Source organism: Halichoeres trimaculatus, unplaced genomic scaffold (genome assembly GCF_033239565.1).
Source record: "Halichoeres trimaculatus isolate MK-OKI-2021-1 unplaced genomic scaffold, fHalTri1.1 fHalTri1_scaffold_12, whole genome shotgun sequence".
NCBI classification, from domain to species: Eukaryota; Metazoa; Chordata; class Actinopteri; order Labriformes; family Labridae; genus Halichoeres; species Halichoeres trimaculatus.
Genome location: NW_027437190.1, coordinates 16008583 through 16033453, shown reverse-complemented (window position 1 = coordinate 16033453; position 24871 = coordinate 16008583). Strand labels below are relative to the sequence as shown.

General features: G+C 43.1%; 2 protein-coding genes across 5 annotated transcripts in view; one reads left to right on the top strand and one right to left on the bottom strand.

Annotated features, from left to right (window-relative positions):
* fcgbp (Fc gamma binding protein) overlaps window positions 1-12580 on the bottom strand; it is a 20654-nt gene extending 8074 nt beyond the window's left edge. Inside the window, exons 1-18 of the mRNA XM_074682641.1 lie at window positions 12351-12580; window positions 10098-11249; window positions 9678-10006; window positions 9013-9592; window positions 8333-8928; window positions 7706-8252; window positions 7058-7608; window positions 6408-6966; window positions 5996-6192; window positions 5425-5563; window positions 4575-4873; window positions 3836-4412; window positions 3077-3660; window positions 2361-2928; window positions 1348-1919; window positions 663-1224; window positions 374-573; window positions 58-193 (exon numbers count right to left, since the gene is read on the bottom strand). Of these exons, the coding sequence (XP_074538742.1) occupies window positions 58-193; window positions 374-573; window positions 663-1224; window positions 1348-1919; window positions 2361-2928; window positions 3077-3660; window positions 3836-4412; window positions 4575-4873; window positions 5425-5563; window positions 5996-6192; window positions 6408-6966; window positions 7058-7608; window positions 7706-8252; window positions 8333-8928; window positions 9013-9592; window positions 9678-10006; window positions 10098-11249; window positions 12351-12384 (8182 nt within the window). The 5' untranslated portion in view covers window positions 12385-12580. The remainder of the gene's footprint in view (window positions 1-57; window positions 194-373; window positions 574-662; window positions 1225-1347; window positions 1920-2360; window positions 2929-3076; window positions 3661-3835; window positions 4413-4574; window positions 4874-5424; window positions 5564-5995; window positions 6193-6407; window positions 6967-7057; window positions 7609-7705; window positions 8253-8332; window positions 8929-9012; window positions 9593-9677; window positions 10007-10097; window positions 11250-12350) is intronic.
* On the top strand, window positions 11609-24871 carry LOC141800227 (uncharacterized). Of its 4 annotated transcripts, XM_074682646.1 has the most exons (9): window positions 12642-12948; window positions 13054-13115; window positions 16877-16937; window positions 17366-17401; window positions 18030-18062; window positions 19835-19915; window positions 20057-20125; window positions 20281-20323; window positions 21599-24870. In XM_074682646.1, exons 3-9 carry the CDS (start codon window positions 16886-16888, stop codon window positions 21657-21659), a joined length of 375 nt encoding a protein of 124 aa, XP_074538747.1. In that variant the 5' UTR covers window positions 12642-12948; window positions 13054-13115; window positions 16877-16885; the 3' UTR covers window positions 21660-24870. The 4 variants fall into 4 exon arrangements, with proteins under 4 accessions (XP_074538748.1, XP_074538747.1, XP_074538745.1 ...); XM_074682647.1 differs by lacking the exons at window positions 12642-12948; window positions 13054-13115 and adding an exon at window positions 11609-11680; XM_074682644.1 differs by having other exon boundaries at window positions 12642-13115.

Below are 24871 nucleotides of genomic sequence, written 5' to 3'. Positions count from 1 at the left end.
GAATGCAATGACAAGCAGTAAAGTATCTTAAAAATCATTTTATATCTGAATGCTTACCAGCCTTGTAGCAACCCATGACTCCATCTGAAACACCACAGCTGTGCATAGGAGGACATGTGTATTGCTCACAGATGAGAGGAGGCCCACAGGTGCAGTTAACTGTACAGTTCTGAAGCAGTTTGCTCTCAGAGGCCTGAAATGAGAAACAATGACACGGGAGGAGCCAATTAAAAATACTTGATTGCTACTGAAGAGGTAAAACATAAATTCAAAGGTATGCAAACACCAAAAAGCCTGATTGAAGTAAAAGTTTAAAATAAGAGACAGAATTAACAGTCTCGTAGCTGGGAGGGACTCAAGTATTAATTCTGACCTTAAACTTTCTCCCACTCTGGAAGCATCCACACTGCTCAGCTGGTACACAGGCAAAGCCGTCATAAAGATGTCCATTACTACACTGGCAGCCTTCCTCACAGTCCTTGGTGCACTGCACTGCCAGGCTTATCTCAGGACACAGCGAGGAGCAAGCGTTGGCACACGGGCTGTAGTGGCTGAATTTAGGACAATGATGAGCTGCAAAACAAAAACACAACACTCAGTCCTAACATATTTTACATCATTTAATTATTCAAAAACAACAAAAACTGGCTGTGCAGGCTCACCGCAGCCTGTTGTGTTTGTCCAAGGGTCAACCCTCCCTCCTGCCTCCTTACAGGCAGCCTCATAGGCCCACAGTGCATCACACAGGGCTCTGCCTTGTCCCTGTGCAGCACAAAGGCTCCTCATGCAGAGCGAGTAGTATTTCTGAGCACACACTAAATGGTGACAAGAGGAGAAGGGTCCTCTGGGATCAGTGAGAACACCACAGTGCAGGTCAGAGGTGTACTTTGGCATCGGGGTCTGGCAGCTTTCACAGGTGCTGTCACATGTGTTGCTGCAGTTTGACTCATCATCAAACAGCTTCCACGATGACCCAAACAGCTCAGGGTCAGGGACCACGGAGCCATTAGGCAGCTGCAAGTCATCTGAAGGATTGTCGTTGTAGTTTCCACAAAGGCCACAAGTCGTCTGGTGGTATATTTTGGGCATCTTGATCATAATGTGGTTTTTGAAGTCTGAAATCAGCTCAACTGACTGCTGAATCTTAATGGTTATCCATCCATTTTTTTGTTGCACGTTGAATTTCTCTTGAAAGAACGGTAGGTTTTCATAAACTCCATTAACCTGGGTGAAATAATTCACTTTTAAACAGAAGTTACAGCACAGTTTGTATATACTATGGAAAAAAATGTCAGAATAATGAACAATAAATCATGTTGAAGGCTGTGCAATCATTACAGATATTACCTGGATTTGCCCGGGGAAACCTGCTGATATCTTAAAATACATTTTATTGACTTGCAAGTAGATTTTCCTGCCCTCCCGATGGTTTCCCTGTGCAGCTATTAAAACAGGCTCCACATCCAGCTTCTTGAGAGAGCATGTCTGCACCAGGGTGTAGTTACACGAACCATGAAACTCAAATGCCTGTCCATCAAACGTGGAGTACTGGGATCCATCAACAGAGCAGAATGCCACTTTGGGTTTGGCATGGCAACCTTGAACGCCCTTAAGAAGCTTACACTCCTCATCCTCCCCGCAGGAGACATTACGACACGTCATGCGTCCCCCAGCATTGCATAAACAGCTTTTTTCACATGTTGACACCTCCTGTCCTGCCCGCAGGTATTCTCCGTGGTGGAAGCAGCCACAGTTTTCTGGAGAGACGCACTTGCTGCCACTGTGAACTAAACCTGATTCACAGAGGCAGTTCTCCCCTGAGTTAGGAGGCATTTCTACCGTGTTATTCTGCAAGCCAAGGCAGAGATGAACGGAGGACGAACTCATGTTGTAGCTGGTGCTAGAGGGGCACGACACATCTGTGGAGGAACAGAGAGACAGTCACTTGGGGCTGAAAGACAGAAAAGTGCTGTAAAGGTTAGGGTTGACCAGTGATGCATTAGTACCATCTAGTGGTCTAATACCAGCTAAAAGGTTGTGGCCTCAATACCAATAAGTCAAAACCCACTGCAGCATTACATATACAAAAATCTTTTGGCTTGCAGTAGATACACTAGCAAACAAATTTTACATCCAGCACCTTCAGGCATTTATCTGATTTGTATGCAAATAAACTCCACTCTCGTTCCCTATGTTACATGATCGATACCAACAATCTAAACATGATGAAATAGCATCTGCAAACTCCATATTTCATTTGGTGTGCAATGATGCTAAACTCCAAACAGAACAGTTACAATTGTAGAGGGTATTAATTTAATTCACTCCCACAGCGGTGCGGGTAGCACATCGACACTCACAGCAGAACCCAGGACTCCTCCAGGCGTAAACTGTAGCTCTGTGGGAGAGGCAGGCAGCGGTATACAACGCCAGAGAGTGACACAGTGCAGACTGGAGACCTCGGTAAAGACACAGGTCACTGACGCAGTGCTTGTAAAAGCTGGAGGGGTTCACTTTGCCATGACAGTGTCTAAATGGTCCATTTACTTCAAGGATCTTCCCACAAGCCTCTGGGTCAGAGAAGAGGGCCAGATGCTCTGATGAACATTTTGGACAACTTCCTCCCAGACAGCCCTCCACACACCAGGGATTCTGCCCACTTCTCCAAGCTTTTCCAAACTGTTCAGGACTGAGATGCTCCTCTGTGCCAGCAGCTACGAGATCATCAGTAGGGTCAGAGTTAAAGTTTCCACACAGACCACACGTGGCATTTGCATATTTATTGGACAGCCGGATGTTGACTGCGCCCTCAGTGCTGAGGCTGAACTCAAAGCCCATGGCTGTGTAAATGTAGGTGTGCAGCCCCAAAGAGAAAACCAGCGCAGTGGGGCTGAGGTGATAGGGCATGTTCCTAATGACACCATCCACCTGCAGGGGGTGCCAACAGTGCATTTAAAAGTCAGCACAGGGCAATTCATTTTCAAAGAAAGCTTTGAGATTCATAGTTTAATCATTACCCGTCTTATTTAAGAACTACTTCAATGTTAAAGCATGCTTTGTGAGTTAAAACACTAACCTCCAAAAGCTCAGTGTTTTTGCTGTTTAGCTCTATGAGCACACCGCTCACATTCACCAGGACATGAATCGCTGACTCCAGGTGTCCATCTGTCTGTACGTGAACTTGAATGGCATGGAGGCCCTGCTTTTGTCCACACATGCCCAGTAACTGGTACTGACAGGTGCCGTGCAAATCATAGTCATGCTGGTCAAAGGTGACGACGTGATGGTTAGTGTACAGGCATGTCTGCTCCGGGTATGACACACAGCTTCTGACCCCGTTCTGGAGGCTGCAGGACTCAGCGAGGCCACATGAATCCGGATGGCAGCGCTTCTGATGAGTTTCGGGGTCACAGACACATTTTTCTGTGCATCTCTCATCAGCCCAGAAGGTCTGGTTGCTGTGGTAGCGGTAGCCCTTGTGAGTGCAGCCACACTTGGACAAGGGAACACAGATGTCACCGTCTAGGACGAAACCAGGGTCACACTGGCAGGTCTCCACACAGGCCAGGGTGCAGGGGCCTGAACTGAAGGGGGCGTCACATGTGGCTGGGCAGGCTGTGCCACATGACTCAAAATGGCTATTGACCGGGCAGGATACGGCTGACAGGAAAAGAAAACAATTAACATTAAACAGCAGTTTCTATCATCCTGATAGAAACTAGGAAAGGTATGTGGCTGGATTATCAGGTGTATTCTAAAACTTTTTCAGAGAAATTCAGAGTAGCCCTGATAAAGTTCATCTGCACAAAGAAGGAAAGCAACATAAAATGCTCACAGCAGTTGGTACCGTTCCTCCACTCCATAACCTCGATCTGGGCATTTTGGCAGGCAGCAGCATATCCCTCCAAGACGAGGCAGAGGGTCTTCTGAGGGTCATCACTGGAGCACAGGTCAAATATGCTCACTGCTGTCAAGATTTCACTGTAGTTTACAGCTTCTTTGCACAGGTGGAATGGATTCTGTGGGGACCAAATGTGTTCATGCAAAGTAATCCACAGTCTTGCAACTTCTTTCACCAGGAGCTGTTCTGCAGAGCAACGAGGGCACGCATCCCCACAATCCGCTGTGCACCGCGCTTCCTGGTCAGGACCTCTCCAGCTCCAGCCAAAGGTGGTGGCATCCACAACCTCACCCTGAGGGGTCCTGAGGTCATCTTCTTCAATGCCATTATTATTTCCACACATGCCGTTGACTGCTGTTGTGTTAGACAGGAGGATAGTGGCAATATGGGAGCAGTCATACTTAATTTGAAGGCCCAAACTAGTGTTTACAATGACAAACATGCCACTCTGATAAATCTTCACAAGCCCAGACTGTAGAGTGACAGGCAGCAGTCTTTTTTCTCCGTCTACCTGTTAAAGCACATGTTGGATAAATCAGTTCAGAATGCATGTTGTGACAAAAGTTCAGGGTAAGTTTTTAAACATTACAGTTCCAGTGTACCTATTACATTTTCTTAAGAAAGCCCTGCAAAAAAATAAAAATAAAAAAGCAGTGTGATGTTTCACGCTTACCCAAGCGTAGGCTTTTTCCCCTCTGTAGATAGCAACACTGTGTTTGGCCACTTTGACATGAATGGCTGTAAAAGAAGAGGAGTTCCTGTCTTTTTGTATCCCGACCCAAAATGTACCATTGTCCCCGGTGTCGTTCACTTTTTGGATCAGGGTGTAGGTGCAGTTTCCTTGATATTCATACACCTTTCCATCAAAAGTGTAGAAGTGGGCACCTCCTAGAACCCAGCACTGATTTTGTGGAGGTTGGTTCTGGACAATACAAGTCTCTCCATTTTTACAGATCCTATTAACATCAGTTCCTGAAAAAATAGAGGAGTGAAAAGAATCAGATGGATGCTGTTTGTGAAGATAACAGATGGAGGAACATGCAAACAGATGAATAACTGCTGTACATGGAGTTAAAAAACATGAAGAGGAAATAAATCAATACACTGGATAAACAAGTCTGCTGCCATTTTATTCAAAGAGCAGAATTTATCAGGTAGGTATCTGAATGACATTAAATTTAATACAAGTTCAATTATTTGTGACACATCACATTTAAATTGTATATCACAGGCTTATTAGTTTTGACTGACATGCCGCTAAATCCTACTAAAGCCCCCCGGCAGACAGGAGATTTCAAAGAACATAATGAACTATTCAGAGTGGGTTAGGATTTAACTGCATTTTAGGTAAAATAACAGAACACTGAGAAAAAAATGCCCCTGTTAAGCTGTCAGGGCTGTTTTGCAACCCTACCTGTAACATAAAATGACACATAAAATTGGACATAAATTTTCATTTGACATGAACAACAGTTAACCTGCAAGTAAGTGTCACCCAAAGCAGCAGAACCAGCTCAGCTCACCTCTCCTTGCACAGGCCCAAGTATTGTTAAGGGTGCAGCTTTCACCTGCAGGGCACGAGGCTGGCTCACAGCACATGGTGGCAGTGGCAGAGCAGTTACAGCGCTCAGAGCATCCCTCAGCCCACGATATCTCCCCGATCTGCAAAGAATAGTGAGTCAGTGTTTGCGTGGTGTTCGACAACAGTTGGGTAACACACACAAACACCCAGGAAGACACAAAGACACAGGATTTTCTTATTAGTCATGTCACAAGTACAGGTGAGGCATATTCAATTGCCCAAGACATTAATGAGTCATGTTCTGAACGGTGCGTGGATTAACTTGGGTATGTCACTCTTTGGCTTAACTGTTGTGACTTGTTTATAACCGAATGTGCATTAGGGTCACATGCAGATTTGTCATACAAACACACACCCTCACAAACAAAGCAGATCAACAGGAGTCAAATAAAGCAGCTATTTTCTGGTCTGATCACTGGTTCAATGCGTAGTTTCACTGGATTGAGAAAATTCATACATCTGTTGCTATAATAAAAGAAAATGTATGAGCAAAACAATCTGTAGCAACTCACCTCATAGTAGTGCCCATGGTAGAAGCAGCCACATTCATCAGCCTTAATGCAGCCATTTCCACTCTGCATGTACCCAGAGTCACATCGACATCCCTCATAACAGGCCCAGGGGCAGGGGATATCGGATAAAATACCACAGGACTCAGGGCATGCACTGACACATATATTGTAGTGAGAGTTTTCAGGGCATGACAGCGCTATAGGGAGAGGGAGACAAAAAGATTCATATACTGTAAAAACTCAAACTAACCTTACATCAGTCAGCGAACTCCACTTTGTGAGGCATGCCAGAGTTCCAAAAGTTCAACAGAAGCTTCTGTGCAGACTTGTATGGATTACATGCACTGGCACACCATAAAAGACGAATAAAATGACACGTACATGCAGGAGAGCCAAGATGATTTATACTCACAGCACCTCTCACCCCTCCATGGTTTAGCCTCAGCTCCAGCCTCCTGGCATGCAAAAGTGTACTCACTCAAACTACTGCAAAAGATTTCTTCATTCCCATTTGACATACATAAGTCATTCACACAGTCCTGAAAGAAGGGCTCTGGGTCCACAGCAGAGTGGCATCCACTAAATGATCCTGCAGGAGCCAGCAGCATGCCGCAGAGGTTATCAGAGGCAAATTCAGCCGCCATGCTCGAGTTGCACACTGAGCAGAGCTCACATTCCTCAGAGCAGTTTGTCCCAGATGGTGAGAGCAACCAGGATGATGCAAATATGGACACATCGCTGGCCAGGCTTCCATTCAGCCTGTGTTTGTCATCTGTATCGACGGCAGGGATGTTACCACACATGCCACACACTCTTCTGTTGGAGGCAGGTATCGCCACTTGTATCAGATTAGGCCCTTCATAAGTGACGACGACCCCAGCGGATGCAAAAATGATACGAGTCAACCGGCCAAAATGAAGTGCTGTTATGTGGTCGAGCTGGACGGGAAGCCTCTTCAGAACACCATCAATCTGAAAAGCAGTACAACACAACAATTGCAAAATTATTCAATTAATCCAGCACACTCTTCTCTTTTTTTTCTGTAAATATGCAACTGCTTACTTTTACTGTTCCCAAATGTTCTATCTCAAGTGTCACATTAACCCCATTGGCCCTCAGGTATAGATTTCCTTTCTGGAAAATGACAGTGGGATCAGACTTGTCCTCATCACAAGACTGGGACAGGACATAACGGCAGCTTCCCATGTCAAAGTCAAAGTTATTCCCATCGTAGTTCCTGAAGTGTCTGCCACCCATGACTGTGCACTGAAGAGGTTCTGATGCGTGGCATGCCCGGAGGCCCTCTCTGATGGTACATTTTGTTCCTTTTGGACATGTGTGGTTGGAACATTGTACTTTGTTGTGGCTGACACAAATACAGCGTGTCTGACAGTAGTCATCGGGGTAGAAGTCCTCATGGACTTCATGGTAAACACCATCGTAAACGCAGCCACACTCAGAGTTTGGTACACATTTCCCAGTGCTGTAGAAGAACTCTGGTTTGCAGAAACAGCCCTCGTTGCATTTCTCTGTTTGATTGCTTGGGTTTTTCACACATTCAGAAATGTGACTTGAGCAAAGGTGGTATTCACTGTTTGGTGGGCAGAGGAGATCTAAAACAGAAAAGAAAGAAAAATTGAAAAGCGTCACTACTCTGTACACACTTCATGAAAAAATAAAAATAAAAACAAACTCAGTACAGTCACTTACTACACAAGCTGGGAGTTCTCCATTCATCCATTATGGCTCCCATTTCTTGACATACAGCAACATAGCTGGACAGAATCTGACACAGGGTGGTCTGGTTGTTATAACAAAAGTCATGAACGCAGTTGTTATAGAAGTCTTGTGGATCTACAGTTTTGTGGCAGCTCTGAAAAGGTCCCTCTACATCTAGTAACCTTCCACAGAAATCTTTCCCTTTGTAGAGAGCCACGTCTTCTGAATTACATCCTGTGGTGTTCATGGGCACATCCACACATTTGTGCTTGCCTTTGATTTTCCAGTGTTGCACAGCCTGAGACTCATCCGATTCGCTGTCTGGTGCCACATCATCTTCTGGATCAGAGTTAAAGTTCCCACACAGGCCACAGAGACTACCAGAAAAGATCCTTGGCATTTGAATAGTCAGGACGTCAGAGCTGTATGTCAAAACAAGACCAAAGTCGGTCTCTATACGTGCTGAGAGTCCAGTCATGGAGAGCTTTATTTTGCCTTGGCTCAACACGGAAGGAAGACGCAGCAGCAGACCATTTACCTGAAACAAGAAGACTGATGTTGCAACTGTAAATGTATACAAACACCATGTTTGAATGTTTTTGCAACACAAGAACCTACCATAATCCTGTTACTCCAATCATTTGATACCTCGATGGAATAACCAGAGACGACCATTTTAACATGCCTGAAGGAAGCATTTGAAGTTTCTCTTATTTGGTTCTGGACCTCCACCCTAAAGTCTTCAAGATCCCCCCAGGACGGACAATGAGATGTGAGCAGGTAAGTACAGTTGTCATAGATATCAAAGTTAAGCCCATCAAAAGTGGTGTAATGTGGATCCCCTTTGGCTATGCACACCCCAGGTCCGTCCATGTGGCAGTCCAGAACTCCATCCAGAACTCTGCACTTTGTCCCGTCCCGACACTGAGACCCAGCACACTTCACCATCTTGGAGTGTGGCTGACAGACACAGCTTTCCTGGCACCGTTCGTCTAGCCAGAATTTCTCCTTGGGGTGGTAGTAGGAACCTTGGTGAAGACAGCCACACTTGCTTTGTGGTACACACTTTCCACCACTCAGCAGGAAACCTCTGTTGCACTGGCAAGACTCCACACAGGGGAGGGAACAGTTGCGCTGAGGGTCTGGGTCACCGCAGGTAGCAGGACAGGCAGAACCACAGGTCTCAAAGTGGCTGTTCAAAGGACATGATATCGCTGGAACAGAACAACATAATGAGCATTTTGTTTTTAAGTTTTGGAGATGCATTTGAGTTCACTTTACGAAAAAGGGATGCTTACGGCAGTTTGCAATAGTTCTCCAGTTTTTGACCCTTGCCCCAAGTCTCTGGCACATGGTTGTATAGGCGGTTAGGATTTTGCACACTGAATGGACCTCGGTGGTGATGCACAAGTTTGTCACACAACTGCGAAAGAATGGCTCAGGATCAATATAGGAGTGACATTCTGCAAAAGGTCCACTCCTCCACTGTAGCAGAGTGCATCTTGTCGTGACGGAGTTGTTGTTGGCACCAGGATAAGATTTGGCCTGGCTTTGGGCGCACACTGGACATGAAGCACCACCACAATTCTCAATACACAAGCCTGCGCCGCTGTTCACCACCCACTGGAGGGTAAAATCCTCCGTCTCTGTCTTATTTGATGCAAGGGCAGAGTCTGAAGAGCTGTGATGAGCATCTCCACACAAACCACACAGACTGCCATATAACTCTGGGCCAACATCGACCTGAAGATGGTGCTTCCAGTCATAATGCAAAACCAGGCCAAAGGTGGTTTCCAAAACAACACTGGAGCCACTTGGGTAGAAGTGCAGAGATCCATTTCCAAGGATGAGAGGTAGGTTTTTCCGCTGTCCATCAATCTACAGGTTTGAATACAAGGGTAGACAATGAGCATTAAAGCTTCAGAGTGCACGAGTTTAATTTAAATATGATCAAAACACTCACCCTGATGTAATTTCTGTCATTTCTAACCATGGAGATATTGAAGCCCTGTATGTTTATCTGCACTGTGTGGATGGTGGAGACGGTGGCACTGTTCAGATATGTTCGGGCCACATTAATCTGAAGTGGAATAGAAGCATTCAAACCCCGACAGGCAGTCTGAACTAAAGTGTAGTTACAGTTTCCCTGTAGGACAAAATCTCTTCCGTTAAAGGTACGGTAATAGGAGTTGCCCCATGCAGAGCATATCTTAGTTTGCAAAGAGCAAAGTGGTTTTCCATCTTTCAACAAACACTTCCTTTTGGGTCCACAGGCCAACTCCTCGCAAGACGCTGCAGCAGAAAATAAACAGAAAGTAAGTGCACATTTAGAAATTAAAACAAATTCAAAATGCAGAGCACTCCTTTAAGTCTAAAAACACACCTTTCTTGCATGCTGCAGGATAAATTTGTCCCTCCATGGTACTCAGATAGTGTCCCACATCTGTGTCAGTGTAAGAAGAGCCGGGCTCTGCATTTTCAGAAAGCTGAGTAAAGCCTGGCTCCTGGGAGATTTTTACACCAGGCTTTGAATCTCCTGTGCTAGTACTGTTATCGTTTGTCTGATTCATATGACCTGAATCAAACATAGGCTCAATCTTGCAGATATCATCAACAGATGGTAGCACTGTTAGAGTCATAGGACGGTCCACTTTATATTGTCTGAGGTAAATAAGCTGAAGAGGACTGTCGCTTGTAATCTGGATTTTATCTGAGGTCAACACAGGAATAGTCCTCATCACACCCCCATCTAGAGACATGTTAGTTTGCCCAGTGCTGGTGGTGACGTCAAGAACTGAGTTGATACTGGCCATTGCCAACAGGAAGCTGGAGCTCATGTCTGTGTTTACTAAAGGAGGGACAATGTAATCAAAACTCCAGTGAGAGACTGATTCCAGTTCAGAAAATCCATACGAGCAATGTCCAGTTTTGTATTTAGGGCAAGTAAAACCAACCACAACACCTACAGCTTCTTTAGAGTTCAGCTCAGAGCCAGAGAGGCTAGAGTTGCTCTGGACGTAAACACTCTGCAGAGCAGCTAAATGCAACTGGAGGATACTCCCCCTAGGGTACACATTGCCTTTAAAGAGCACTTCCCCTGAGAGGAAGATATCCACTGATGTCTCACGGTCTGAGCTTGTGATCACCATCTGGCTGACAGCTTTCTCTGAAAAGTTAGGAGTAATGGGGTAGTAGTTGGTCCCCCAGGAAGACACGCCGTGAAGCTGACTGTGGTCACAACCGGCTGGGGTACAGAATGAAGCAATAACTGTCACGGGCCACACAGACGTCACGCTGAGGAGATGGGAGGAGTGATCGTTGCTCATTCCCACGGATGACGGCAGGTGAACTGTCTTAGATTGGCTGGCAGAGAGGGAGATGTGTTGCATGAAGCTGCTTTCCAGGATCTTTAAAGTGACTGAGGTCCCAACACCTGTGGCTGTGATAGTGACCTGATGGGTGATGTTTTCTGATGGGCCATTATGAGGGGGAAACATCATCAGAAACTTCCTTCCTGGGCTGGCCTGAGAAAGGCCTGCAGGGGAGAATGTAAAATAAAGTTACACTCATTACAAAATATACAACTTCTAAATAAGCTACTACACCACAGCAGCAGGTAATAAACCTGGAAAAATAATTACCTGATTAACAAAAACAACTGCCCACTCTGTGAGTATTAAAAAAAAAAAACACCACACCTGTACTGTAGTGATTACATCTTTTCACTGTGAATACTGAGACAGTGTCCCAGTGTGCTCAACAACTCCTCTTGTGTAACAGAGGTTTTGCAGGTGGTGTCATATTTCACCAAGCGCAGCAGCCAATGAGGAACACAGTTCCTGGTTCACCTGTGTTAACTGTGCAGTCTTACACTGGTAGTTTCCATGATAACAAGGATCTTTGGCGTGGGAGCACTAACATACCAGAAGAGTATAGAGACAACTTTGAACACCAGCTCCTTGAAATGTAAGTTCACTTTATGACAACTTTTCTAAGGACTTTCTAAATGACTGGGAAGAGACTGGATGACTGTATCATTTCTTTTATGTAGCTTATCACTACAGAAGTGATAGCTTTATTTATCTTTTTTATTTTATCATAATAGCAAGCAGACAAGTTAATATCAAACAACTAATAAATACTAATATGCCTCACATCATGTATTTTTCTCTGTAGGTTCAAGATGTGGAAATTACAGTTGCAAACTGTTTTTAATTTTAGACAAAAAAAGGTGTCCTCTAATGAAATCCAAATGTAGGGAAACCAAAAACATGGTTTCTTAGCCCCATTTTCAAAGTCCCTCTCAGTGAACAGAACAGATTAGTATCTTGTGTTGATCTTGGGGCTGACACTGAGTCACCACACCCCATTCATCACTCAAAACTACACAAACAGAACCTCTCAAAGGAGACAGCTGAACTGTTGAGACTTGAGTGTTGCACATTAAAAAAAAAAAAAGAACAACCACATGCTAATCCAGGTGTGTTCTAGTTTTGAGACTGCTTATAGAAAAGACTAATGCACTGTCTGCTAGTAGTGTTGAAACAGACTCCAGGTCTAAAACTATCCAGGTTTATGCACATAATAGTCAATTGGAGTCAAACACAATCAGCTAGCTACAAACCATGTCACTTACCTAGAACCATGAGGAGCAGCAGTACAAACTGCATGACTGGGTGAAAGCAGGAAAAAACCTAGCTACATTAACTGGACTAATTCAATTCTGTTCTCCCTACAGTTATTATATATTTTATGATAATGGCGTGCCCAGGAAAACAGCCTCAAAAACTTTAGGGTAATACAGCAATACAGCCGCAGAAATGAGGGGGTGAAGGTTTTCTTTTCAGCACACCTGTGCTTGATGAGGCACACACGAGCCTCTGAATCAGCTGGTTACGCGTTGACGTCACCATTTCCTCCACTAATAAGTTATACTCCATTGATAGTTAATATAATCTTTACTTTGTCATGTTTTCTTGTGATAAACTTTTAGAGCTTTAGAGCCCGTTTTAAACAGTTTAGTTACTCATAATTTGTAATTTTACCGAAAAAAATGTCGTAGCCGCTGTAACTGCTTTACATATGTTAGTCATGTCCTGGGTTGTTTTGAGCTGTCCACCGTGCATGTGAAACTCATAGCTTTCAGGAAACTGTTGTCACTTCAGTTCTCAGCAGACACACTGGGGTATTTTCCGCAGTCTGAGTGGCAAAGCGACAGCTGAGCGCCGAATGAGGTGGACGTGAATTCCCTTGAACTGTAGTTGAGAATTTAATAACTCTGAATTCAGCTCACACAGCACCTAACAGCGTTTTCCCGTGAACTTGCTGGCACTGCGCAGGCTGCTGGTGCTAGCCGACAATCAGCTGTGGTCAGGGCAGGAACGAAGAAACATACACAAGGGTAGGATTTTTTAAAATATATTTTTCTCATATTAGGTTAAAAATAACAGCTGACAGAGTTTATAATTTACCCCTACGTTGTTGGTCATTTAAGTGTTGTGCTGTTGTATATTTACACTTAAACAGCCATATGGACATTTCTGTGAGCTAATGAGCACCAGCATGGTGTCTGCAGTGCAACTTTCTCCATATTTTTACCCTCTCGGCTCTCTGGCTTGCTTATCAAGTTCACTAAAGTTCACGTGAGTTGTTTATCGTATATATCCTCCATAAACTATACCTTCAGGATGAAAACTACAGCTCTAGGGGCTCTAGTGGTATTGTTTTCTTTCGCAGTTAGTCAATGGGACTGTAATTTGATTTCATCCATTCAAATGTGCACATTTCTTCCTTAAGGAAGCGGGTTACAAGAGGTGTGGGTGTTTGAAAAATTACTTGGCACACTCCTGCAGCTCTTATCTCACTTCCTGCTTGTGTGCGTGTGTGTGGATGTGTGTAAGTATAAGATTGCCATGCTATTCAGTGTGCTCTTAAGTGCCTTCTGACCTAAATATCTGCTGCAAACAAGTAAAAAAGTGCTGTTTTCAATCAAGCTGCATGCCCTGGCTGTGCCAGATGTGGAGCAGGGTCACCTGGTGTCATCATAACCTTTTTTTGTGTGCTGCTTGCTCTGTGATATAGTCAGACTGCATGTCAGACAGATTGAACTGTGAAAACCCCTCTATGCGACTTAGATAAGCCTTGTGATAGTGTTGTTAACAAAACAAAGAACAACGGCTTTGTCTCCATCTGATAAAAAAGTAAGCAGCTAGGTGTACGTGCCAGGCGTCCCATTTGTCCCTTGAGTCTGTTTGTTGCTGTTTAAGTCACCCAGAAGAAACATACCTGGTCATTCTGGAGCTTGTTCAAAAATTTTATAGCTTTGCACACACGTAAAAGAGAGACAGAGGCAGGCCAATACAGGATACGCGTCTCAGAGGCATCCGTCAAATTCAGCCTCATTCTCACATCCTCCTTCTTATTCTGCTGTTGGCCTTACTGGCCTGATGCTCAGCAAGTCACCCACCCACCCACCCACATATGCACTGGAAACAACTGCTCAGCTCTTAGAGTCACCGTATCTTGATGCTGGACCTCTCACTGTATTACATGGCACCAATTGAGGTAGTATGAAATTTGCTTTATTTTTATTTCACCATCACTTTCCTTGTTAAGTTTTTGTTCGAAAAAAAAAAAGTGTAAAAAGAAAGCAGGGGATTTGCCTCAGCCTCATTCACATCCACAGCTTCTGTGGAGATGATGGAGCTGAGTAAACATTTCAAGAAGAAGTTTTTCTTTCTTTGCTGAAACAGTCAGCTACCACTTTGGTAAAACTGACTGGCAATGACTAACAAATGATCTGTGGGCATTTTCTTTCCCACACAGCGTATTTTTCCATGTTGTCAGTCTCATTATTTGTTACAGCAAGTCAGTTTTAGCTTTGACACATCTTCCCAGTAATCAAACTTTTTTCTTTTCTTGCTGCCATCTCTTTTCTTCCTCTCATTTTTCTTACTTATAAATGTTTTCCTCTAAACTCTCTGGGCCACAGTAATTCTAATACCATTGCGCGTTAGTTGTTGTTATCGCTGGTGTCAGAGTTGTCAGTGCTGCACAGTGGTTGAGCAGCAGGCTGTTATCAGCGTGCGCAGATAAGAAAGAGATATGCTTCATCTCTGCATGTAGTTCTGTTTATGCACATGTACTGAGCCTCTGTTTGTGTGTGTGTAAGTGTGTTTTGTTGTGTGGGATGGAAGGAGTGGAATTTGTTCATCAATCAAAATTAAACCTGGAGAACAAGATTTAGGTGCACTGTTGGCTTGGCCTGGCCAGACAGGTATGAGGTGCACGGTTAATCCTGTTAGTGGGAAACTACATTTGGGATGATGGAACAAAAACACGACACATTCACCCTGCAGCTACGGTACAGTGTGTGTCTTTATTGCAGCCCCTCACTCCAGTGTTATGATTTGTGGATTTCTAGTTTTACCTTCTGTGATCTTTGCATCTCTAGCCAGAAGGCAACTGGCATGTCCGCTTGATAAGCAAGCCACTGGTTATTATTATATGTTGCAAATTGGGTCTGGTATTAAAGAGCAAATTCAATTGGCATTCAAATGTACAAGAATATATTACCCAATTTGAAAAATAATACAGGCGTCAGGAGCTGTTTTGATACAGAGGCAGCGGACTGGGTTGATAAATATTTCCAAATTGGATCGGCTTATTATTTCACCCAAAGCGACTCTGAAAAGCAAATTGGATACAGAAGGGGATTTTATTTGCAGCTTCTAAGGTTGTTTGCGTTTGGAGATTTACTGCAGCTATTTGAGAGGCCAGAACAGCCCACAATACACTCCCTCTCCAATCAGCCTCAGTTGTGTGATTAACATCTTTTTCCAATGCAGTCAACAGAAATAGTTCTTAATGCTGCTCCGCTAATTCAGCATGAAGATAATCTCATCGTGGAATGGGTTGCACTCATTTCACTGCCGCCCTACAGGGTGGACATTTATCTCAAATGAGGGTTTTTTCGACATCATGGAAGTGTTTACAGATGAGACTTTTGGCCCGATCCCTGACAGAAAATGGTATTTCTTGAAATGTCACTAACCATCTGAAACAGGAACTGATGTCAGCAAGTCATGTCTCCCTTTCAGCTCGATGGAGGCTGTACCTGCTACTTTCCAAACAGTGAGCACATTGGGTTTGTGACTTGCAAATTGTCAGTAGGTGAAAAATGAACACTCTACTGAGTTTTATCATGTGGATCTCCACCTGAACAAAGCCAGTCATCTGGTTTCTTTTCTCAAAGTCATTAACTACAGAGGAAACAAGAATACAATAGACGTGCCTAACAATGAAGAGGCATCCACAGTACAGCATTTGGCACGAGGGTCAGAGCAGTGACTCTTGGTTCCTGATCTCATGCCTGCCTCCTTGGCTAAATGAGGCTTTATCCGGGAGCAGGACCGGAAGAGAGACCATTCCCACTCAAAAATATCACCATTCACATTGTGTTGGATACAGCTGGGGCTTTGTTTGGCAGGCAGTGAACATCTGTGTTTCACATTAGTTTGGTGCACAGAGGTTGGGTTTAGTTTCAGGCCTTGTGCCATGAGGAAGTTGGACAGTTTCTTCTCAGTAAGGGCAGACAAAAAAGATATGACCGTTTTTTGTGATAAGATCTAGATCTAGAAAATGGAGGAGTGTGTGTTGTCTTTCTTTGCTTTTTAAGATTTGAAAAGAAAAAAATGTCAAGAGTGTAATGGACAGGACCAATAAAAAAGATGATTCTTGTTTTGTTTGTTTTGCCAGCGGAAGCCGTTGGGACACTTTGCATCCCTCAAAGGAAAATGTTGAATGGACACTAGCTACCAGCTGACTGTCACAGACTTTTCTTTACTGTTAATTCTGCTGAGCACTGTGGGAAATTTGGTCCTCTACCACTGACCCCTTCACCACCATTACAACCTCAGATTACAACCCAGGCTTGCATATGCACTTTTAAACCTCACCGGCATCCGATGTCTTCGTTTTCCACTGACGAGCAACATGTGATCCTGAAACTCAAAAAGTGCCCAGACGAGCTCCAATAATAGACAGCCGTGCTGCTTTCCATCACACCCTATCTCTAAACCAAAACACCAAGATTTCACACACATCAGTGGCTGAATATTAATAGCAGATATTTTTAACTTGGTTTCCTTTTCCCCCCCGCAGCATTTGAAGATGATGCGATTGCTGTTCCTGTTTCTGCTGCTGCTGCTGCCAGCTGCTACTGGTACGTTCTCATCATCTGTGACGCTTTCAGGTGATAAACATCTAATCAGGGTCTATGCATCCCGGAGCCAGCATCTTTCCCTCACCTACCTACGGATCTGCAGATTATTATATGCAGCCCCCCCTTTGTATTATACAGCTGCCTAAAAGAGAAGGTGCTTCAGTGAAATGGAAATCTGCGCTCATATAAGAATAACATGAAAGACAAACAACGAAATTAGCAGCTGTACTTTTGTTGCAGTACTTTTTTGGTAGGCGACACTGGAAAGAGCAGGAGTGGACTCCTTGAGATGAGCATAGTACAAATAGTAAAGAATTAAACATACTTCTCTTTTGTAAAGCTCTTGTAAAAATCCCCTGAACATTGAAGTATTCTTTGGCAGTGCTGCCACAGTTTCCTTGAATATTGTGTACTTCTTTTTCTTGCAGTTGTTTCAGAGGAAATGGAGGGCTCAGGAGATGAAGGTATGTGGAGTGTCTTGTTTCCATCAAATGAAGGAAAACTCAGCCTTTTAGAAAGCCTTTTCATTGAATTAATGTTTGTTTCAACAGAACGCACACTGCATGTTTTACTGTGGTTAGTTTAACTTTGGCTGAGCTCAGCCTCTGTCTGTGTGTGTCCTTGAGGCCATGTGTGAAGTAATAAACAGATGTTGACAGTCATACCAGACGTATCTGTGGTGTGAACAAATTTGCCTGTCAAAACAAAATTTTCACATTTCTGTGTTATTTGAAAGCTGTGCAGTCAACATGATAAGCTTCTTGAAAAATTCCCATTTCTTGCTTCGTGGTTTTCACTTCCTTGTTTCTAGTTTTGATATTCACACATGGTTTACGCCACACGTTCTGGGGTTTTCATTTTTTGGTTTTGTTATCATTGTTACTGCCTGTATTTGGTGTTGGACCTTTTTTATTTCTAGCTCTTCTTTGGTAAAACCTTTTGGTCTTAAACTGGCTTCATAACACCCTCCACCTATTGATTTGCTGAGAGATTAAAGGTGCTGCCTGTATCCTCAGATATTATTCGAGGGTGTTCATTCTTAGAAGCATGCATCTCGGTACAGTCTTTACAATCTGATTTCTCCTCTCACAGATGAGGATGATGAGGATTTATCTCGTAAAACAGGTGAGTTTATTGCTTTGATTCCCCTGAGTCTGGAAGGCAAGAAGGGTTTTCTTGCCTTTTCTGCTTCACACCTCAAACCCTGTAAAGGTAGCACTGTGAGGGTCAGTATGTGAGGGTTAGCACCTCTTAATTGTTGTCAGACGGTTAGCATTGTGTACAGTGCGCTCTGGTCCTCTGAGATGTGTGAAGGCCTGTGGCCCCTTTGGTCCTCCCACTTTTCAGCTATTAAGCTCTGAATGGAATCAATTAGCTCCCTGGAGGGCTCCTTTAGGTCCTGCTGAAAGGCCAGCGAACATGTCAACATCTCTGCCATCCCACCGGTCAGCTAATCGACATTGGCATTCTCATTCTCTCTCCACGCCTCCCCCTGTCACTCCTCATCTTCACTTTGACGGACATTTGATAGAATTACAGATCTGTTTAACACAAAGCTGCAGCCAGTCAGCTCTTCTCTGCTAAGAGCTTTGGTTCATCTGAAGCTTTCACAATCTTCCTCTTTGTTCACACAGGGACACACAGTGTAAGGAACTTATCGGTTTTTTTTTTTGTTTCTCAAATGGTTTTTTGATGTCAGGCAACACACTAGGGATGGGTACCTTTCACATTTGAAACTATACTGTATCGATGCCCAGTACCTGGGAATCAGTACTGGTACATAACGGTACCGATTTTCAGTACTGTTAAGTGTGTTTATGTGGTAATAAATATAAATTTGTGTCATGATAAAATCTCAAAGTTTTTTAACTAAAGATATTTATTTTCCAGTCTATAAACTTGCAATGCTGTGTTCATGTCCAATAAGGAAAATCGCCTACTCTTCCACTCCCTCACAGTCACCTAAACATGGTACCAACTGATTTCATGTGAATTGGTACTCAGTACTGAAGACAGAATTTTTTGGTCAGTACCAGTAATTCAGTACCCATCCCTACAACACACAGGCCAAGACCTTTTCTACATGACTTCAGGAAGCAATCTCATGTCAGGGAAGGTTCACTATCCTACATGAGTTAAGTCAGAGAACAGATCCAGCTGTCATGTATGTAAATATGAAGCCAAAGGCTACTTGGTTTACTTTAGCACCTTGTTTGTTTATGCTGTAAAACAAACAAGAAGGATTATTTGAATTGTTATTGGCCAGCTAACGTTTATTTAATTTTCTGTTTTAAAGCAAACAGGTGAATCATTAACGAGTATTCTCAGCATCTTCTGTGCCTTTCCTGTCTTAGACCTTCACCATGTTTCACCCTTTTCTCTCTTTCCCCCCTGCCTTTCTTGTGTCTCCTCTGCACTACATATTTTTTTCTGAGTAAGGCAAAAATACCAAATCTTAAAGAAACTAATAATGAGCGGAGATGTTTGTTGGCAGCTTTTATAACCTTGAGGCGGAGACAGGCTAGCTGTCACCGCCTGTCTCCAATCTTTATGCTACGCTAAGCTATGCTGCTGGCTGTAGCATCATATTTACCTTTCAGACATGAGAATTGTATAAGTCTCTTCATAACTTAGTTTCGGGCACTAAAAGCAATGACATTCCAAATTTCAGACCTCAGCTGTCACTTTATTGTTAAGCAGAGGTGTTGTTTAAAAAAGTTTGAAGTAGGGTGTTTCTGTGTTCGGCTACCTGAAATCAGTGAGAGTGGTGTGAGCGTTTGTCTTCAAAAGGATAAAACATAGAGGCACTCCGCTGAAAAAAAGAAAAAAAAAACACAGTCAGATCTGTAACTATTTAGCTTTCCAATTGACTGTTTTCTTTTCCTCTTTCCCTTCAGTGAAACCAGAAATTTCAGGGGAGCGTGCTGCTGGCTCAAATGTAGATAGAAATACAGGCAAAGATGAAACGGCAGATGAGAGTAAGTATGGTAATAACATGTAAAGATGTACAGTGACTGATAATGCTTTCATTTTTAGGAACCAACAAGTATTAAAACTTGACAAACACAGTCTTATTAATACTGCTTTCTAATTTAAGCTCAAACTTTGCTCTTTTTTAGATAAGTTCACCATGATTGTCATCATTGCAGCTGCGACTGTGCTGACACTTTCAATTGCAGCTATAGTCAGTAAGTATCTTCTGTTTTGCTGAGACATAATGTTCAGTGTTGGGGTCAGGTGACAAGAGCACCTCTGGGATCACTGTATTCTCTGTGTGTCTTGTAGAGCTTTAAATACCTAAGCATATATGAACTTTTCCCCTGACCTTTTTTTTTTTTTTCAGCTATAATGTTAGTAAGACGCCACATGAAGTACAGGCAACAAGGGTAAGGTCATATTTCTTCAGTTTGAGTTGACATTTCAAGATGACTTTTAATTGATACTAAAAATATCTTTATCTTTTAGTTGAGACGTACAGTCTTAATTTTACACTTTTATAATCTCTCGTTGACCTCTTTACATGCTGCATTAGTATCTCAGTGACAAGTATATGTCCTGATCTGCAACAAGTCAGCCTGCAGGTGACAGAACCAGTCTGGTGGGTAACAGCTTTTCTGTTGCTTTGCCAATTCGTTCTAAATCATCCAACTCTTCAAAATCAGAACCCAGAGAAAAACACCCAGGTGACAAAACACAAGCAGTATCCACCCTTTGAGCCCGTCTGGACTTGTAGAGCAATTAGTATGACAGCCTGAGGCCCTCCACCAGCACCTCAGAATACACCCAACCTCTAACCCTTCTATCTGCACATCAAACAATAGCCTTAAGACAGTAAGACAGTGACACAGAGCCACTGGGTTTGTAGGGCTGAACGGGACAGGACCCAGCCTGTTACAGAGCTTACCTCATGATCTGAGGCGTGAATGCACAACTCTGCTCACAAATAACACAATCCAGTAAACATGATCTTGGCGTCATGACAACAATCTGCCAGCAGTAATCAGACGGCAAAACAGCCTGAACCAGTTATACCAAGAGACGCTCTCTTTCTGTCACACTTAGCTGATTTAACCCCACTCTGCTGTAGGATGGCTTTCTGCACAGTAATCACTTTCATTTGTTCGGGGGAGTGCAGTATTACTCGATCCACAGGTTGGGTCACGGGGTTACCAAGTTCAAATTAGTCTCCAGAGATCTCCCAGCAGCAGCAGCAGCAGCAGGGCTGCCTTTGTGAAGCAGACACCCAAGACAGTCTACGAGGGTTAAATTCCTCTGCAGGATTACCGGTTGCCTCCTGGGGCTGCAGTCAACTCTGGCAGTGTTTGGTGCTGACTGATCGCTCTGCTGAAAAGAGGCTTAATCACACAGCAACCTCTAGCTTGTTGGATCAACAGTGCCTTGCCATGTTTATAAGTCCCACCTGGGGATGAGCTGTGTTTTGAGGTGATGCAGTCGCCGTGCACCTGTCAGAGCCCCGCAGCATGAGGCAGAAATATCGTTTCCTGGATTCAGACACGCAGGGATGTTTCCATTCTCTTTCTGCTAACACTCTCAGAAAGAGCCTAAAAATATCTGGAAGATGACATACTTTTGCTTTTGCCCTGTCTTACCCCCTACCTCCACCCCTCTCTCCTCTCTGTCCTCCCTCTGTCTCTCTTCAGCATCTACTCAGTGCCTACAGAGCAGGACCAGAAAGTGGCCGTTCCCTTCATGGTGGAGTAGCAGTCCTCTGACTCATGGACAAGAAAGGAACAACGCGTCAGGCTGTGTCACCTCCTACTCTTTGACTCAGGACAGTTGACGTTTATGCACAACAGCCTACTGCTTATTATTCAAGTCCACTCTCTCCTCCTACACAGTCCTATGAGTACGTATGCAGTATGTGCTTCACTCTTATTTACTTCTTCATTGTCCCTTCAGTTTCTGCTCTATTTACACAGTGTGGCCCAGGACATTTGGAAAGCATTTAAATCTTCTAATTGGATTCTATTTGAGGAATCCAAATCAAAGCCAGTGAATATGGCTTGAAGCTTCTTTTGTTAAAAGGGATAATTTAGCACAGCCACAGCTCCCCCTTTTTTTACTACCTGAAACAAGAAATTATTCCCACCAGCAATGCTGTGAATTTGTGTTTGATTTGGCGCGAGTGGAACAGACCTGTGTGTGTGAAACTGTCGATGAGTGAGACAAATCATGCTAATCCACACACTAAGCCAGCCCAGTACTCACTTCATTCTCCTATTCACTCGTCTGACATCTTCTGTTCTTGGCCCATTAGGACTGACAGGAGGCAGTGTTATAGGAAGATAAAAAACCTGTTCCCCCTCCGCTGAACCTCATTGAAAAAAGAAACGAGCTGAAATAACCAGTTTGAACATATTCCCGCAAAGCAGCAAATTAATCGACCGCCATGAGTGATGGTGTTTTCTTTTCCCTTTTTCTTTTTTGTTTTGAAAGGCTTTCACTTAAGTCTCACAGATTGTAAATAGCTTTCTGAATGCTGTTGAGAGTTAGATTAATGCTTCAGACACTCTCTGAGAGAAGCTGGGTAAAATCTTGAGAATCAAATAAAAGTGTTGGGGATGATTGGGATAATACCAACCATGCCTTTGTTTCATTCATACAGAGCATGATGGCTTCTTTGTTTTCAATTTAATGGCAATCAAACGTCTCTGTTCTAAGAAAGCTCACTATTCAAAAACCAAAGGCACTGGCTGCCTTATTGGTCCCAAAACAGAGAGAAAGAGAGGAACTCTGTAGTTCTGGTAAAGGGGAAGGGGCCAGGGCCCCTGTTAGACATGACAGTATTTTATTTGTAGCTTCTTGGGCAGCACTCGTAATGGAGTAGGCGTCACTGAGAATGGTAACATGGGGTTAAACACTGGATTTGTCATAGCACGATCTCACTTTGCTCCTCCACTAAATCTTGCAGCTAATCTCGTCACTGGGGGCAGGCCTTGGCTTCAATCCAGCCAGACTTGAGAGCAAAAACAGTCATGCAGTCACGTCTTCACCAGGGTGCATAGTGGCTGTATGTCTGTGCTAAAGTCTTAGAAACAAAGATGCATTCCTGTTTATTTTAACACAAACAGAGTAGCAGATATGATTATTGTTTGTGGTTTTACTGTTCTATTCCAGCACTGTTTGTACATTGAGTGTCATGTCTCTTTACTGTAATCCTTCAGTACTGTCAGCATTTCAAAGTCAGGACAATTTGACCAAAACCACAGTACAAGACATTTCAGGTTGTTAAATCTTTCAATGCTACCTTTTAGTTTTTTTCATGTATTCCTTATTTCCCCAGGATAGAAAGTAAAAAAAATGTATTAACATTTGAATTCAGCAGAGTATTTTGTTTGCATATTAGGCAGAAAATAGGCAGCAAATAAACAAAAGCAAGTATACAAAGAAAATTCAGAAACTAGGTCGTCACCCAAAGCATGTTACCGAACATTATCCCCCTGTAAAACCTGTCTGCTGTGACACTAATTCTGTAAATGCAAAAGTTGTAGATGATGAGCTTTGTTTTTACTTTAAAGTGATATATTAAGGAAAGGTCATTTTATTTTCTATTTTAAACTAGATGATTATTGTTCTGTCCAGGCTTGTGTACGGTAGCCCTGAAAGCTCAACACCCTGCAAAAAAAACAAAAAGGAAAAAGGAAAGAAAGCTTCCTCTAAAACTGCAATGACAAAAATACCAGGTATTTTAATCTGTTCTTTTTTTAAAGGTACAGTTCGTAGAACTCTACAGACTTGGTAGAAATGTAGCATATCATACAGAAGTATGTTTGAATAATTTTGTAATCCCTTGGTGCAAAAAGGATTGAGAGTTTTTAATCTACACATGGCGCAGGTCCCCTCCCCCTCCCAGCTGTCATCTTGTGCTGCCATCTTTCTACAGTAGCACAAAGTGGACAAACTTTTGATGACTGTATGCTAGTTTGTAGTAGGTCGCCATTGAAAATAAGGGGGCTGGAAGATGAAGAAGGAGAGGGGCTGGTGTGCACAAAAGAATTTGCTTTGGTGAAAGTTCAAAGTGCAATTAAGCTTTGTTTGAGAAATGAGGAGAATTGAGGAGAAATACAGCCACTGGCACATGGTAGGTTACAATTCTTTCAACCAATCAACGGTCTGCAGCGTTGTAGCTCCACCTTCTGGGATCAGACCAGTTTAGTCTTTTTGAGAAGGGTCTCAAAAAGTGTGATGGCTAGTTTCAGTTATTTGGGGAATGCCACAAATTGCGTGTTGTACCGATTCAAACCGAACTGAACCACTTGGTGGAAACAGGGCTTTAGCGTTCATCAGGAGCTCCTTAGAATTTCACCAACTGGAGTGATGAGCAGGGAAATTTTTTAACACAGAACCTGGTCATTAAACATCACTTAGTATTCTAATTTCTACACACTGTACCTTTGAATAAAGAAAAATGTGTTGTTTTATTTACTAACAGAGTGTTAAGCTTTTAGAGAGACAGTGCCAAAGGATTTGTTTGACCTTCTGCATTATTTTAGTTTGTGAAATATATACCATTGTATTGCAAATGTACTGAGCTATGCATTGTGTCTACTTATGGAAAATTATTGCATTTGGTGTAATTTCCTTTTTATATAGCTGTTGAGTAAATGGAGTAAATTTTTCTCCCTATGTGTCCGGCGGTAGCCAGTTAAATACCAAAAATGCTGTTCTGTAAAATATTTGTATTTAGTGTCTTAAAGCAGCAAAATTAATGTTTAAATATGGGGATTATTCTAAATTCTTCTGTTTATGAGCAGAAGAGTTTCCAGGCTAATCCATACTTTGTTACTTTTGCCAAGGACACTTGGTGTTTTTATACTCATATATGATTAATGACAAAGTATACAACACATGACCTTATATCTCAGAGAAAAACAATGGCAGTCGGGGGTTGTAAATCATGAATTTATTGTCTG

Excerpts from the sequence above, each read along its gene's own strand:
- LOC141800227 (XM_074682643.1), top strand. The coding sequence starts at position 14,240 with ATGCTGGACCTCTCACTGTATTACATGGCACCAATTGAG. Across the intron at positions 14,279-16,876 it reads ATTACATGGCACCAATTGAG|CATTTGAAGATGATGCGATT; the intron begins GTAGTATGAAAT and ends TCCCCCCCGCAG. Across the intron at positions 19,916-20,056 it reads AGATGAAACGGCAGATGAGA|ATAAGTTCACCATGATTGTC; the intron begins GTAAGTATGGTA and ends GCTCTTTTTTAG.